Here is a 13593-nt window from a genome sequence, read left to right as displayed (position 1 = left end):
ACAGCCATTGTATTCGGCTGCTGCGCACATGAAGGAGAGGAGAACAGTGACGCCTTTATGACTGGGCTCAGAGAGAAGGCAGTGACCTGTGACTGCGGGCCCCTGAAAGATGACTTTATAGTTAAGTGTATTACCGATGAACATAAATGACACCATCTTCCATATTTATTAGTTACTCCAAAGGACATTATGTAGTACTTAGCCAAAACTTTTTCACTCAAACTGACATACAAATGTAAATGTAAATTGACTGACAGTGATAGATAATACACTGCTATAGCCAATAATTCATCTACATATCAGGTCAGCGTAACACACTATGAATAGATTCACGTACTATGGGCATTTTAGAATGACTAATTCGCGTGAAACGCACGTCTTTGGACTATGACTGGAAGCAAGAGCACCCGGAGGAAAGCAACACCAACAGAGGGAGAAAATGTGAACTCCACAGAGACTGAGGCAGGGATCGAACCCACGTCCCAGCGCTAGTCGCTGCGCCACTGTGCACAGAAAGCTGTCCCCACCTTTTGTTGAAGCCCCAACACGTTCTTCGCAAATAGTACGGACTTAAGCCGCATTTGTTTACATAATTGACAATTATATTCATTTTAAGATTCATTGTTTATTTTGCACCAAGGTTGACCTTAATAATACGTCAATTATCTGCGTACACAGCAAACACTATAAGCGCACAGGAGGGCAGTTGTCCAATAAGCTGTTGCTGCGTTGATTAAATAGCTCGCAGTTATGGAGGTACCGTTCAGCAGCCAACTGAAGATGAGTCTCTAAGTGGGTTCCACGTTATGTACGTAAATTTTGGTTGACGCATGCGCAATTTAGTTTTTGCATTCAAATAGCATACAAGTCCCTTCCAAAGGGTTTGTTTATACCAAACTCACATCAACGAAACATATATACGATTCCCACGCAACTCTGGGTTCTTTCTCCTGATCTTAAGAGGAAATAAGAACAGACTAATCAAATGACAAAATCGTAAAGAGACAAATTTCAACTGATAAACATATAAAATAATCTGGGCAGGAACAAAAAGATTATAATTATGCTTTTCATTGAAGAGAATGGTGCAACTTTTATTATAGGCTTCCCTACTTTGAGTTAGAACTTCCTTGATCTGGACCTTTTCTTTACTCCATGATGCACAATCTGTGGAGTTCTTTAAACGTTACTGCTTTAAAGACACTACAGTAGTGGAACACATTGCTGCTTTTCTAATCAAAACATATTTAGTTATACAATTAAGCAGCATTCGAGCAGTGCCTCATTCATGATGGTTCTTTGCACGTGAAATGCTGTTAAATTCCTTCACCATACTTTGAAATGAACTAAATCTGGGCTCTAGCGCAAACTCACAATCCTGTTTCCCTTTGAAGGGGTTGTGCTCATTTTCCTGCAAACCCACCAGCCTCAATTTAACTCTAGTCCTAAGGGTGAGAAGTGAAAGGAGATAACCATGACACTTGTGTAGACAAAATCATGCTTGTTTTAGTTATTTGCCCATATGAAATTTTAGGTGAGGGGATCCATCCATCCATGCAGGACATACTTCCCCAGTATTGAAAGTTAGAAACACTGGGTAATCCCAGCTGGAAGCAGTCAACACCCCACGAGTCCCATCTTTAAAACAGAGCTCCAGTAAACTTTATTGGTTCCTGCATTGAAAACATCCAGATTCATGTCTGGCAGATAATTCCACAATTTGATCTCCTTCAACTGTGAGAATGAAACTTTTGTCATTTTGTTTAAACCAGTTTGTGAAATAGTGAGAATGAAATCAAACACGCGAGTTATTGCAGAGCAGAACTACTTTGCAGAAAGTATTTTATTTATCATCTTCAAAGTACACAGTTCAAGTTCCTTTGGATATGAAAGTACTAGTATTGCAATTAAAAGTATTGGATAGAAATGCCTTTTATTGTAAATTAGTGCAACTATATAAACACCTGTAACAATATGTACCTGTATTTTACACACACACACACACACACACACACACTCACTCTGACTGCAGTTCAAAGCATGCTCTCTGCATACTATTTAGCAAAGTAATGGTGGGGAAAAAAACTGGACAACTTTCACCATTATCACCAAAGGAAAAAAAGTTTTTCAAGACCATTACTGAACTAAACAGATATAGTTATCTGCAGTTTTTAAAGTGAAGATGAAATAAAAAAAAAAACCCACAGGTTTAATCTGGCAACTGACTTTCTCCAAAAGTACATGCATGACTGAAAAAAATAAGTGGACAAGAAAACATTTTACAATACTACAGTTTCCCTATACTCAAATGACACAGGGATTAAGTTTAATGTAATAGTCAGATGTTGAACTGCAGTACCATTCCAAAATCATTTCAATCTTTTTTTTTTTTTATAAATAAAGTGGTTGCATTTAAGCTCAGAATCTCTGCACAAAAAAAAACTTACCTGTCTGCAGTAGCCTGCAGGTCCAAAGTGCTTCTGTGAGATTTGGTAGGATAAATCTCCAAGTTATTGAAAGAAAGAAAAGGGGGGAGGGGGGGAAAAAAAAAAAAAAAGCCAGCAATGACAGGAAGAACTTGGCCATTGAAAACTACTGAAATTGCGTCGCAAAAAAGCTAGTGTTTTCTACATACCTTAATTAGGAAGACGGAGCCCTAAAATTTGTTTAAACATGTCTGGGAAAAACCAAGTAAACGCCAACTCGCCTAATCATTTCGGTGACCGCCACCATTTCCACACATTCAGGAATGACACAGAATGAAAAACTCCTTATACACTATTACGTTGTAGAACGGAAAAAGTTAAATGAAGTTCAAAGAATTGAGTTCAAAACATTTTATTAAAACGCTTTAAAATGTTTCCTTTAAATAAAAAAAAACGTACATTTCCTTATTCTGGGGTCCTACACTTCATGAACGTCAAAACTAACAGTGACAAAATCAACAAATGACACCACCATTCGAATCAAGTTTTATTGCTATACTAACAAAAAAAATGGGGAAAAACGCAAAACGCAAGTATGTAAAGTTTCTTTAACAGCATTTTACATTTGTTGAATATTTTAACAAATCAAACGTGTGATTTTTCCACAAGAAAGTCTTACGACTTATTTTAAACTGTTTATACAGTCTCGACCGCATCTCAACCTTTGTCTCCTAGTGGATAACAGCTTCTCCCATTTCACCTAAAGCTCTAAAGTAGTCAACTGGATTGTGTTCTTGGAAATTTTAAATAAAATGTAAGTTATACATTTCAAAGATTTTAATTGTTTGAAACGCCTTATTTAAAGCCATAAAATAAACTGCAGGCCAAAATTTGTGTAGGCTTTAATTTACATTACAGTTTTCAGGAATTCAAATTGAGGACTGTCTGACAATAAAAACAAGTAGAACAAAAGTCAGTTACATTTTCAGCAAGTGAAGACGTAAACGAGACGAGTAAAAGCGTTTTAAGGGATGAGGAGTCAGTGCTAGAATTCCTCCATTAAGAGCCACAGGTAAACGAAACGCGATCTGCCAGACGAAGGGGCATCGCGCCACGTGCATCAGGAGACGACGATCTTGTCACCGATAATTTAAACCTGAAAAGAGAGCAAACCACACAAATCAACCGCCTTTTCACCGCATAAAACGGATGCACAAGTTCGTTTAGGAACAAGAATTTTGAGACTGACGACTATAAATCAATTGTAAGTCCTCAAATAAACTGACGGGAAAGTAGGGAGATGTAATATCTTTCATTTAATATAAACCGTTAGACTGATCATAAGTACCGTTTCAGTGAAATTTAGTTGTTTATAAACTACCACTGAGGTAACAGCTAATTAGCGAAAGGTTTTTCAAAAACCATGCATTATGCAAATACGCACTTACTCCTTCTGGACGTTTAGTTTTTATAACCAAACAGGGCCCTGGCACGCTACACTACCCTCGCATAAGTTGCACGAGATCTTGGTACAGTGGAAGCAAGACCTTCCACAACGATATACCTCATCCCCTAGGTGGCGGAACAGGTGTCCACCTTCAGGTGACGCAGCTTCAGCCTATTCTCACCTTGGGATTATGCAGTGGTGTGTGGTTAGTATGTGTAGCGTGCAGGTGGTGGTGGCGGCACTCGCTCAGCGTAGGGTTCCCTGGCACGAGGCATCCCATACATCGGGTTCCTGGACATGGATAGAGGGGAGAGCCGGGAGCGCTCGTACGAGCAGCCGTTCCCTGCAGGAGTGGTGGGATTGGGAGGCGCTCTGCGGATGGGACTGCGATCCCGGTTGAAGTATGTAGAGGAAGGGGGGGGCAGAGGTCGACGTTCGTAAGGATTGGGGGCAGGTGTTGGAAGGCGCTCTCGAATGACGCCAGTAGCGGGAGGTGGAGGAGGAGGTGGAGGGGGGGGAGGTGGAGGTGGTGGTATGGAGGCCACCCTTCGCTCCTCAAAAGAGGTTATGCCGTATGGACGAGCACGGTATTTTTCATAGTAATCCACCACTCCATAGCTATTCCTGTCACGCTCGAACGAGGCAGAACGTTCGGAGAAGGGAGGTCGCCTATGAAGTGGAGGGGGAGGTGGGGCTGGGGCGGGCCCACGGAACATATGGTGACCAAACCGGCCTCTGAAGTAACCTGGCGGTCCAGGCTCAGGCCTGTCCCCGGGAAAGCCAGGACCCCAGTACCCTGCATTTTCAGGGGGGTGCTGCTGAAACTCTTCCTCCTCATCACCCCTCGGTCGGCTCTTTGAGATTTGCACATGAATCCGTTTGCCTTTAAAAGAAATCAATGTTACTTACGAAACAAAAACGTCCTCTCAAAATAAATAAAACGCAGTGAGAGAAAATATTGACCACATCTCTATGCCAAGAGAGAGAGTATGTATATATCAACACCCAGACAAACCTTGATTCCTGTCACTGGATTTCAGTGTAAAAAATAAAATAAAAATAAAATGTTTTCAGCCACACTGAAAGACAAACATTTCAACAGTTATCCACCCTTTAAAATAACTGACAAAATACAAACCCAGCCCATCCTTACCCTGGAAATCAGCATTATCTAAGCCCTTAATGGCATCCATCGCCTCTTCATAGTTTGCCATATGCACAAAGGCAAAGTTCTTGATGACAGAACATTCATTGACAGTGCCATACTCCTCAAATAGAGCACGCAGGTCATCATCACAACCCTTCTCCACATTGGCTACGTGCAGCTTAACTGGGCCTGGATTTTTGCCATGACTTGCCTCCACGTTTATTGGCGTGCCATGGAGTTTATACAGATGCAGGTTACGGATGGCTTTTGTAGCACATTTGCGGTCCTCCATGTGCACAAAAGCGTAGTTTTTGATGATGGAACACTCAGTTACTGCTCCATATTGAGAGAAAAGTGCCTGAATCTCATCCGTTTCCGTCTCCCGTGGGAGGTTCCCAACAAAGATCTTTACCATCTTTACTGGGAACACCGGGGTCCTTCTCTGCCTGGTATAGAAGGGGAAGAAAAAGCAGGAGGAAGGGTGAGAATTTCTGTTAAGGGATTAAGGGCTTTGGATGATGTGCACAGATGCTTGAAACCAACAAAGCTGTATTTAAATCTTGTTACAGTAAGAACATAGCCACAGTTAAGATCATTATTACAGTAGACATTCCCAGAATTGCAGCAGAGCATGTTTAACATTTTGGCTGACTTAAAACCTTATTTTCGGACCTAATTCTTAGCAAAATAAAATAAAGATCCAGAAATAAGGAAAAATTTTGCAACCAGTTTTTATTTTCCGGAAACAACGCTACCCGTGTCATCTGAACCAATTTTCAGCATTTGGCACCCAAAAAAAAAAATAAAAAAGCTTAATAAAGTGTAGCTGTAATGACTAGTTTCACAACATTCAATGAAAACCCCATCCAAGTCCACATAAAGTTAGACAAAGAGACCACTAACCTCTGCTATTTGTCACAACCTCTGCTTTAACATTATACAGTAATACTTTGCCCTACCTTGTTAATTGGTTCCAAAGGGCACGACTTAAGTCAAAAAACGATGGAAAACTAAATAACCCCTAAAAAACTGATTTAGACCCCCTATAAACCCATGGAAAACTAAATAACCCCTAAAAAACTGATTTAGACCCCCTATAAACCCCTAATAAGCATTCCCCTTAAGTGTATACACTTCAATCAATGCTAAAGGGAGGAAAAAAAAAAATAAATTCTTCATAGCCATGGGGGCAAATATTAAAGTCACAAATAAAAACGCAAACGAGACACCAAATAGCACAAACAAGTTTGTATCAACTGGTGGCAAACACCACCACGTGACGGAACTCAACATTATTGGTGCCGAACGGCAGGTAAATAAGAATTTAAGCTTTTAATTGATTTTATAGATTACAATATATTTTATATATTTTAACATTTATTTTTTTGATTTTACACTTTGCTTAAGTGATTTAAGTTAATTTTTAATATTTTGACTGACGACAAATTGTATTTCTCCATATATTTAACAAAAAACCAACATAAAGCCGAAATCGACGCAACACGAAATGACGTAGAACGAGGTATTACTGTATTCTGCCAACCTCATCACAAAGAACATCTGTTGCAAAATCGTATAGTCACCACAATTTAAAAGACATAAAAAAGTACAATGATGTCAGCTGCACTCCTAGTCTGCCCAAGCCAATCTAGAATTATGTTAATTGAATCAATCAATTAGAGGAACTTTAAAATCTGCAAAATGTTTCTACAAATGACAATCAGACCCAAGTTTCCTCATCTACTTTCAAAATGCCCACCAGGCAGGAACTATTTTCACATGGCTCTTCATTTCTGCATAAAGGCATAATTGTTAACTTGGAACAAAAAAAAAAAAAAAAAAAAAAAAAAAAAAAAAGAAAAAAAAAATACACATTAGGATACTGGATTGACCACTATGATCAGTCCCACTGTACCTGTTGCCAGATAAATGCAAAAAATTAGCATTTTACTTAGGAAAATTGAGTTAACCTCACATTGTATTTGTAAACATTGCTAGACCGTTTCACAACATGAAGAACTTTAATTTGTATCGGAATAACTTTAGTATTTTTTTTTTTTTTTGACACTTATTGTGGTCCCCCCTACACTGCCTAGATATCAGGTAGGTAAGAGGAGCACAGTGACAGTGCGATCAGATCTAAATGTTGAATTTGGAGCGACAGATTCCACAGGCTCAATTACTTTTCGATTAATCGTCTATGACACGGTGTATATTCGATCATTAATAGAGCCATTTCCGATTAAAATTATATTGATCTCTGGAAAATGCGCACATAACCCCGCTGCTCCTGGTGGAAAGGTCTACCAGAAATACATAACAGCTACAAGAAATAGCGGCACACAGACTCAGCGCCCGGATTCGTAGGACATACATTTTATCAATGAGCAGTCAGTGTCGTATATGTAACGCAGCCACGCCTGACAACGGCCTTCCGCCTCAAATGCGCCCCACTCAAACTTCAACAATAACACAGTCGCCAACTTTCACATTTCACCAGGCCGACGGCAAAACACACGACTGAAACTACTGCCAAAAACTCCGATCCAAATGGTCTGTACACCTTTAATTACTACGCAACATAATTCGAGCGATCCACAAGCACATCTCGCTACCAAACTTCCCGGCGCGAGCCCCCTGGCAGACCCAAGTCCGAACACGAGAACGTAAAACTAACTATCATGCATGGAATTTGGTTTTCAAGTTAGTAGAGCTGAGCTCCGAAGCAGCTTCACTTTTCTGGACTAAAGCAACTTTCGTGTTTTTGCCCCCCAGAAGAAGATAACGAAACAAAATAACTATTAATTCACAATTAACTGAAGAGAAAAGCGGTGGTCAGTGACCGGGGTTTTTTTGTCACGCGCTAGGCCACAATCATGTAGTTGGTAACGTCTAATTTTATTAGTGTTAGGTATTATTCTTCGGTTTTGCTGTTGACGAAAAAGCGAGTACGGAAAACGGGCAGTAATGAGGAAAAACGCACATTACTTCGAATGTTCGCTTACCTCGGCTTTGACCACACACAGAAAAGAAAATGGCCTCCTTCCTCCTCTGCACTTCGGATAACGATCTCGTTCCCACCCTTTGAAAAAAAACGTCACGCGCGGCGGTTACGCCCACCAATCGGGTTCTGGCGTTGTGATTCGACACCTCTTGTCTTTCACTGAGAGAGGGTCACAAACCGGAAAAAAAATCTATTGGCTAGATGTCTATAAAGAGCCAATCAGATTCATGTTTTCTGTTTATTTCCGGTAATAAGTAGGTGCAAAGCGACCACTGTTACTGATCAACTGAGTTCGTCAGAAACCGAGGGAAAAAAAAAAAAAAAAAACTACAATACAACTTTTTTTTTTTTACCCTCATTTCCTTGACCAAAAATGACAAATTAACTTTTTTAAAATTGCAGCGTGGCAGCCTTAGTGCAGAAGTATATAGCATGTGTGGGGGCACGTGACCATTTTCCTTTCACTTTTTTTTCCAGCTTAGTTCACAGGACAATTATCAGGATGGCACTGTGTGGAAAGGCCACGTGAGGATTTTGATATAATGTTATGTGCTGTTTCGTTTCTATATTGAGTTGGCAGTGTATTTCAGATTAGATCATCGGTGTCCCACCCACCACGGACACCTCATAAAAGCCTTGAGCATTGTGGATCACCCCTCTCATGGACTCTTCGCCCTTTTGCCATTTGGCAGAAGGTACAGGAGCATCCGTGCCACCACCAGCAGACTCCGCAACAATCTCTTCCCTGAGGCTGTCAGATACTCGACACCCTGCTGCCTCCCAACGCTCACCTGGCACAGTCAAACACCGAACCCAGCCTGACTCCAGACACTAAAAACTGCCTACAGTTCACAGCCCATGTGCGTCCACGTCCTGTCCTGTATATTTACTGTCTTGTACTCTGTTCTGTGATGCACCATGGTCTCCGGAGAAACGACATTTCGTTCCACTGTATACAAGCTATATAGAGGAATGACAATAAAAACAACTTGAACTATTTGTAGCTTTTGCAAATAAATGCTAGTGAATATGGTATTCGGACAACTACCTCCACACTCTCTCAGTGTTCATGCTTTTTTCCATTATAAATAACACTATTGATAATACATTTAAGGAATATTTGTGAGATTATCTCAAGCAGCCCAATGTATAAAACAAAAAAGTTAGTTACATTAAGGAAAGTTAGACCAAGATACAAAGAAAGTCACATTATAAAAAAAACTACACTGGATCCTTGTTGTGAACATTTGAGTTATGAATTTTCAAAGATAATTTTTTTCCTATCTACTTCTAATTGTATTTCCTTGTTTACCTACTTGCAAAGGCTAGTCTGATGCAGAGTGAACATCACTTGTGTTTCCGTGAACATTAGCAAAACACACCCAGAGTAGGAATGTGTGACAATTTCATTCAACTCACCTCCACAGTGTCCACAACTCCTGCCTGGTGTTCCAGAGTCCACGGTTAAAAACTAGGTGACAAACAGCGCAATGAGTATTTCTCATAATTATACATATATTCAGGACTTATATTTGAGACTTTTCCAGCCTGCCCAGGGATCCCATCCCACATTCCACCAAACCTGGAGACACTGGACTCCTAGGCTGAAAGAGTGGAATGGCTGGCACTGAACCCCTTGATGCACATCCAAGCGGGGGGATTGGAACAGGATGAACCTGTACCCCAGGGAGTGCAGTCTGCCAGCCCACTGGAAGGCCCAGAAGGGAATGATACTGATAACTGTACTGTCCAGCAGGTGCTGCGCAACCCAGCGCATGCTGGGTTGTTGATGTTTCTTTACTAGAATAAAGTGTGCTTAGGGCAGCACTCATCACTACAAATGGATTTAATACAATGTGAAATTTAAATTAATGAAATTTGTCCACGATCAGTTTGTACAGACACGAGTGAAATGTAAATAAATAGGGACTCTACAATGTCATGTGACTTACAATATCATGTCACAACGAAAATCACCGGACAAAGGATGTTACACATAAAGACACCTGACCGGACAAAGAAAGATCTATGACATGAAACTGTGGGGTACATGATATTGTATGTTCTCTATTTACTTATGTTTCATTAATATCTGTACGTGCTGATGAAGGTCTGGAGTCTAAATGTGTCTATTTGCATGTTGATTTAATCTTCTTAATTTCTTCTTTGCCCTTTATTCGAGATGCAGAATGGATAAAATGCTCCAGATCACAGAATATGAGGCATGAGGCTCTTGGAATCTGATGATGGAACTTAACCAGACAATTACTTAATTTTGTTAGAAATATACTGGTGCCTGGTGGGGCAATGATCCAGACAGTTGGCCTGAGTCAATCTAATTTTTGTGACCATAACCCCTCCCCTACTAACCCCAAGAGGTTTATTCCTGCAGGTGAATGTTAATCTTGAGTTTCTCTCCTCTTTTGCCAGCTGGCAACCTCTACACAACTTCATCACTAATACATTGGTAATGAGGGCACTGCTTGTACTTAATGAACTACTGTAGTGATTTAACCACCAGTTTTGTCTTTACAATTAAATATAATTGTCTCTTGCAAATATATGTATATGTGATTGTCAGTTGCTGCATCTGTATCGTTGTCAATGTAAGAAAAAAGTACTGTATCAATTTAAAACCATCTATTATGAACTTTACGGAAACCGTGCACTTTAGAGTTCTATAGCCAAAACACTGCAACAGTGCCTAAACATAAAAAGCAACAAACATGATTGTTATACAGAAATCACTGGATCAGATACAATTTGTATGTGAATTTACCTCCATTATATTTTTACCTAATGTCTTGTTGTGATGAGGAACAACAGGTAAATAAGGCACAGCTATAGATCACACAATACATCTGAATGTGAATATTTTCCCAAGGAAATAACAGCAATCCCAAGCTCAAGAAACATGTTGCCCTCTTCTTCATGGCATCACTGTTGTTAAAAGATGCACAGTTGCCAAACCAAAAATGTTGAAACTATCAATTTTAGATATAAATGGTTATTTTAGTGCTGACAAAGTTGAAAATGACATAGCATGTTGTAAACACCTTACACGTGACACAAAAAAAAACTGTATGAACGACAATTTGGCAGAGATAATACAATTCTGCCTCTTTGGTGTTCTTTGATAGACATTTAAAACACACCCAAGTCTTAAAAAAAAAAAAAAAAAAAAAAATTTTCATTAGGCAATTTAAATTAATTTTAAATCAATTTATATTGAGGTGTGTAGGATATTTCAGGTAAACATTTTTGCCACACGGCTGCTTCTAACAAAGGGTAAAAGGCTGCACGCGTAGTAGTGCTGGAGGACTCCGCTTTGTCCTTCTTCATATATGAGCTTTAATATGATACACATCCTCAAAATATTTCATAATTACACCATCCGATACATATAACTGACTGGACACACCTTCCACTCCTTTGTCAGTCAGTCTCATGTGACGACCAATCCAGTTACCCTGTTGACAATATGGGAGCGGCGTGGAACACATTCGAGGTCAAACCTACTCTCGTAAATCGTGGGGCATAGCTTCCAGCGGTTGTTGCGGTAGATGCCTAAGTAAGTGTAGACATCAGGCTTATAGAACAGTGGACACTTGACCCCCGTGGCCCGGATGACTGAATCCAGCCTTATCACTTGTTCCTCATTTGTAAACGTCTGGTTATAGACACAGATGACATGCTGACCGTCCGATTCACGTCCGCGTGGGCTCACTTTCGCCGCAGAAATCTTCCCCTCTATGGTGGCTCTGGCAATGCATTCCCAAGCGTGGTCCACCTTGAATCCGGTGTCCAGGTGCATCAGCCACTTGCCCGTCAGCACATTGTGGTTCAGCGCCAGCTCTTTCACCGTTTGGAAATCCACCAGCCTGCCACTGGCTAGCAGCTTCTCCCAGGATTCCTGGAGACCGACAACGTCACCTGAGTTGGGAAATTCGTCTGGGCCATACACTGCGATCCAGCCTACTGGGGAGGATCCGTCTTCCCCGTCCCCATACCGCATGACTTGTGATGGTCGGTTTGACTTCAGCCAGCCCTCAAACTCAGCTCGGGGTGTCTTGAGTGCGTCAAACTTAATCCAGGGGTCCATGTCAGCTGCCATAGACTCCGCAGCGTAGATCTCCGCAGAGAAGCCTCCTGGAATCTCCACTCCTCCTACATCAACCTCCTCCTCTTCCTCCATTGTCGCCACAGCCCCGGATTCCACTTGAACGCGAAAACAGAAGTTCCCCTGGAATTCACTGAAGGCGCGGAGGGAAAACGCGTTAGAAGACGGCAGCAATTTGAAAGCCATTACAAGCAACGGGTTACAAGAGATACATTAACCCATTAGCAGCCGGAATTTTTTCATTTTTCGATTACATTCTTTTATACAAATCGTGTGTGTGTGTTCTTAAAAAAGATTTACAGTGACAGTGTTTCAGTGGAAACTAATCTTCTAGAAAACAAAGCACACCTGTCCTATACAGAGGAAGCTGGGTGTCCAGATAAAGATGAAAATAATGATTATTGAAATGATACAAATGAAGAGCAGAGTTTAAACCATTTTTACTATTATTTCACTTTACTGCAACTACTGTAATTAAATCCTACACTATTTCCTCTGAATGTAGATAGTACACACTTTTTCCCCCCCAAGTTTTTAGTATTTGTCGATTCATATTTTATTGGAAGGAGTTTGGGGAAAAAATACAAATCGAAAATTTCACAATTAGATGCAAAAGTTTTTTTTTTTTTTTAAAAAATAATATAACATTTAAAAACTGCGTTAATTCCAATACGTGCAACTGTTAGAAAAAAAAGAAAAACAATAAATGTTTTTTTTTTTTTTTTTTTTTTGTGCGGAAATAATAGGAAAAACGAGCGCTGGTGCTATTTTATATATATATGCCAAAAATCAGGGGAAATTTTACGTGCTTCCTGCCAGTTTTTAATAACGACGAAAGCCATGTATTATTAAATGTAAACAGTGTATACTTACAGTATCGCGCACACTTCCCAAAATTATACGCATAAAACTACACAACAGATACGCTGAGACAAGCAGCTAACCTTTGAAAGCGAAACTTTATTTTACTTCAACGCGGAAGACAATCCACGTCATACCGTAAAAAGCCAAATATATGCGCATGAAAACACGTCACACCGTAAAATTGTTGACAAATGTGCACAGAATTTTATAAAATGCTACATTGAATGACTGACTGAATGACCTGCTGAAATAGAGACAGACTGAATGATGGACAGAAACAACGCACAGACCACGACAGGTTTTTTTTTTTTTTAAGCAAAAAAGTTTGACTATATGAGTGACAGAAAGGAGGACAAATTCAATGATTCAGTCCACCTGACTGCTTGTCTCACTGAGAGACAAGACTAAGAAATAGACACTTTCCTGGTTAGACATGCAACTACGTTCCCCTCTTAGTTGAAGTCAGTCATCGGGCAATTCTCATCCTCTTGAATCTTAGCGCAGTCTTTGGCACCACTGATCATAGCATTCTAATACATGGGTTGGAGAAGAGCCTAGGCTCTTGTAGATCATGAATCCACATCG

The 13593-nt window shown here is 40.2% G+C and overlaps 2 protein-coding genes across 3 annotated transcripts; both read right to left on the bottom strand.

Moving 5' to 3' along the window:
• Positions 1-336: 336 nt before the first annotated feature.
• rbm4.3 (RNA binding motif protein 4.3) lies at positions 337-8091 on the bottom strand. 2 transcript variants are annotated; one of them, XM_018734639.2, is made up of 4 exons: positions 8026-8091; positions 5027-5466; positions 4055-4756; positions 337-3582 (listed from the first exon to the last, which is right to left on the bottom strand). In XM_018734639.2, the coding sequence occupies exons 2-3, from the start codon at positions 5433-5435 to the stop codon at positions 4080-4082; spliced, it is 1086 nt and encodes a 361-aa protein (XP_018590155.1). In that variant the 5' UTR covers positions 5436-5466; positions 8026-8091; the 3' UTR covers positions 337-3582; positions 4055-4079. The 2 variants fall into 2 exon arrangements, with proteins under 2 accessions (XP_018590155.1, XP_029106040.1); XM_029250207.1 differs by having other exon boundaries at positions 337-4756.
• A 3176-nt stretch (positions 8092-11267) lies between these two features.
• c3h11orf68 (chromosome 3 C11orf68 homolog) lies at positions 11268-13096 on the bottom strand. Its single transcript, XM_018734746.2, has 2 exons — positions 13018-13096; positions 11268-12277 (listed from the first exon to the last, which is right to left on the bottom strand). Exon 2 carries the CDS (start codon positions 12217-12219, stop codon positions 11470-11472), a length of 750 nt encoding a protein of 249 aa, XP_018590262.2. The 5' UTR covers positions 12220-12277; positions 13018-13096; the 3' UTR covers positions 11268-11469.
• Between the last annotated feature and the right edge of the window lie 497 nt (positions 13097-13593).

The sequence above is a fragment of the Scleropages formosus genome, chromosome 3 (genome assembly GCF_900964775.1).
Source record: "Scleropages formosus chromosome 3, fSclFor1.1, whole genome shotgun sequence".
Classification (NCBI taxonomy): domain Eukaryota; kingdom Metazoa; phylum Chordata; class Actinopteri; order Osteoglossiformes; family Osteoglossidae; genus Scleropages; species Scleropages formosus.
Note: the sequence above shows the minus strand (reverse complement) of the source record. Positions and strands in the feature narration are given on the sequence as shown.

Coding starts and splice junctions, on each gene's coding strand:
- rbm4.3 (XM_029250207.1), bottom strand. CDS start 5,435: ATGGTAAAGATCTTTGTTGGGAACCTCCCACGGGAGACGGAAACGGAT. Junction 4,757..5,026: donor AGATAATGCTGATTTCCAGG/GTAAGGATGGGC, acceptor TTTCTTTTAAAG/GCAAACGGATTCATGTGCAA.
- c3h11orf68 (XM_018734746.2), bottom strand. CDS start 12,219: ATGGAGGAAGAGGAGGAGGTTGATGTAGGAGGAGTGGAGATTCCAGGA.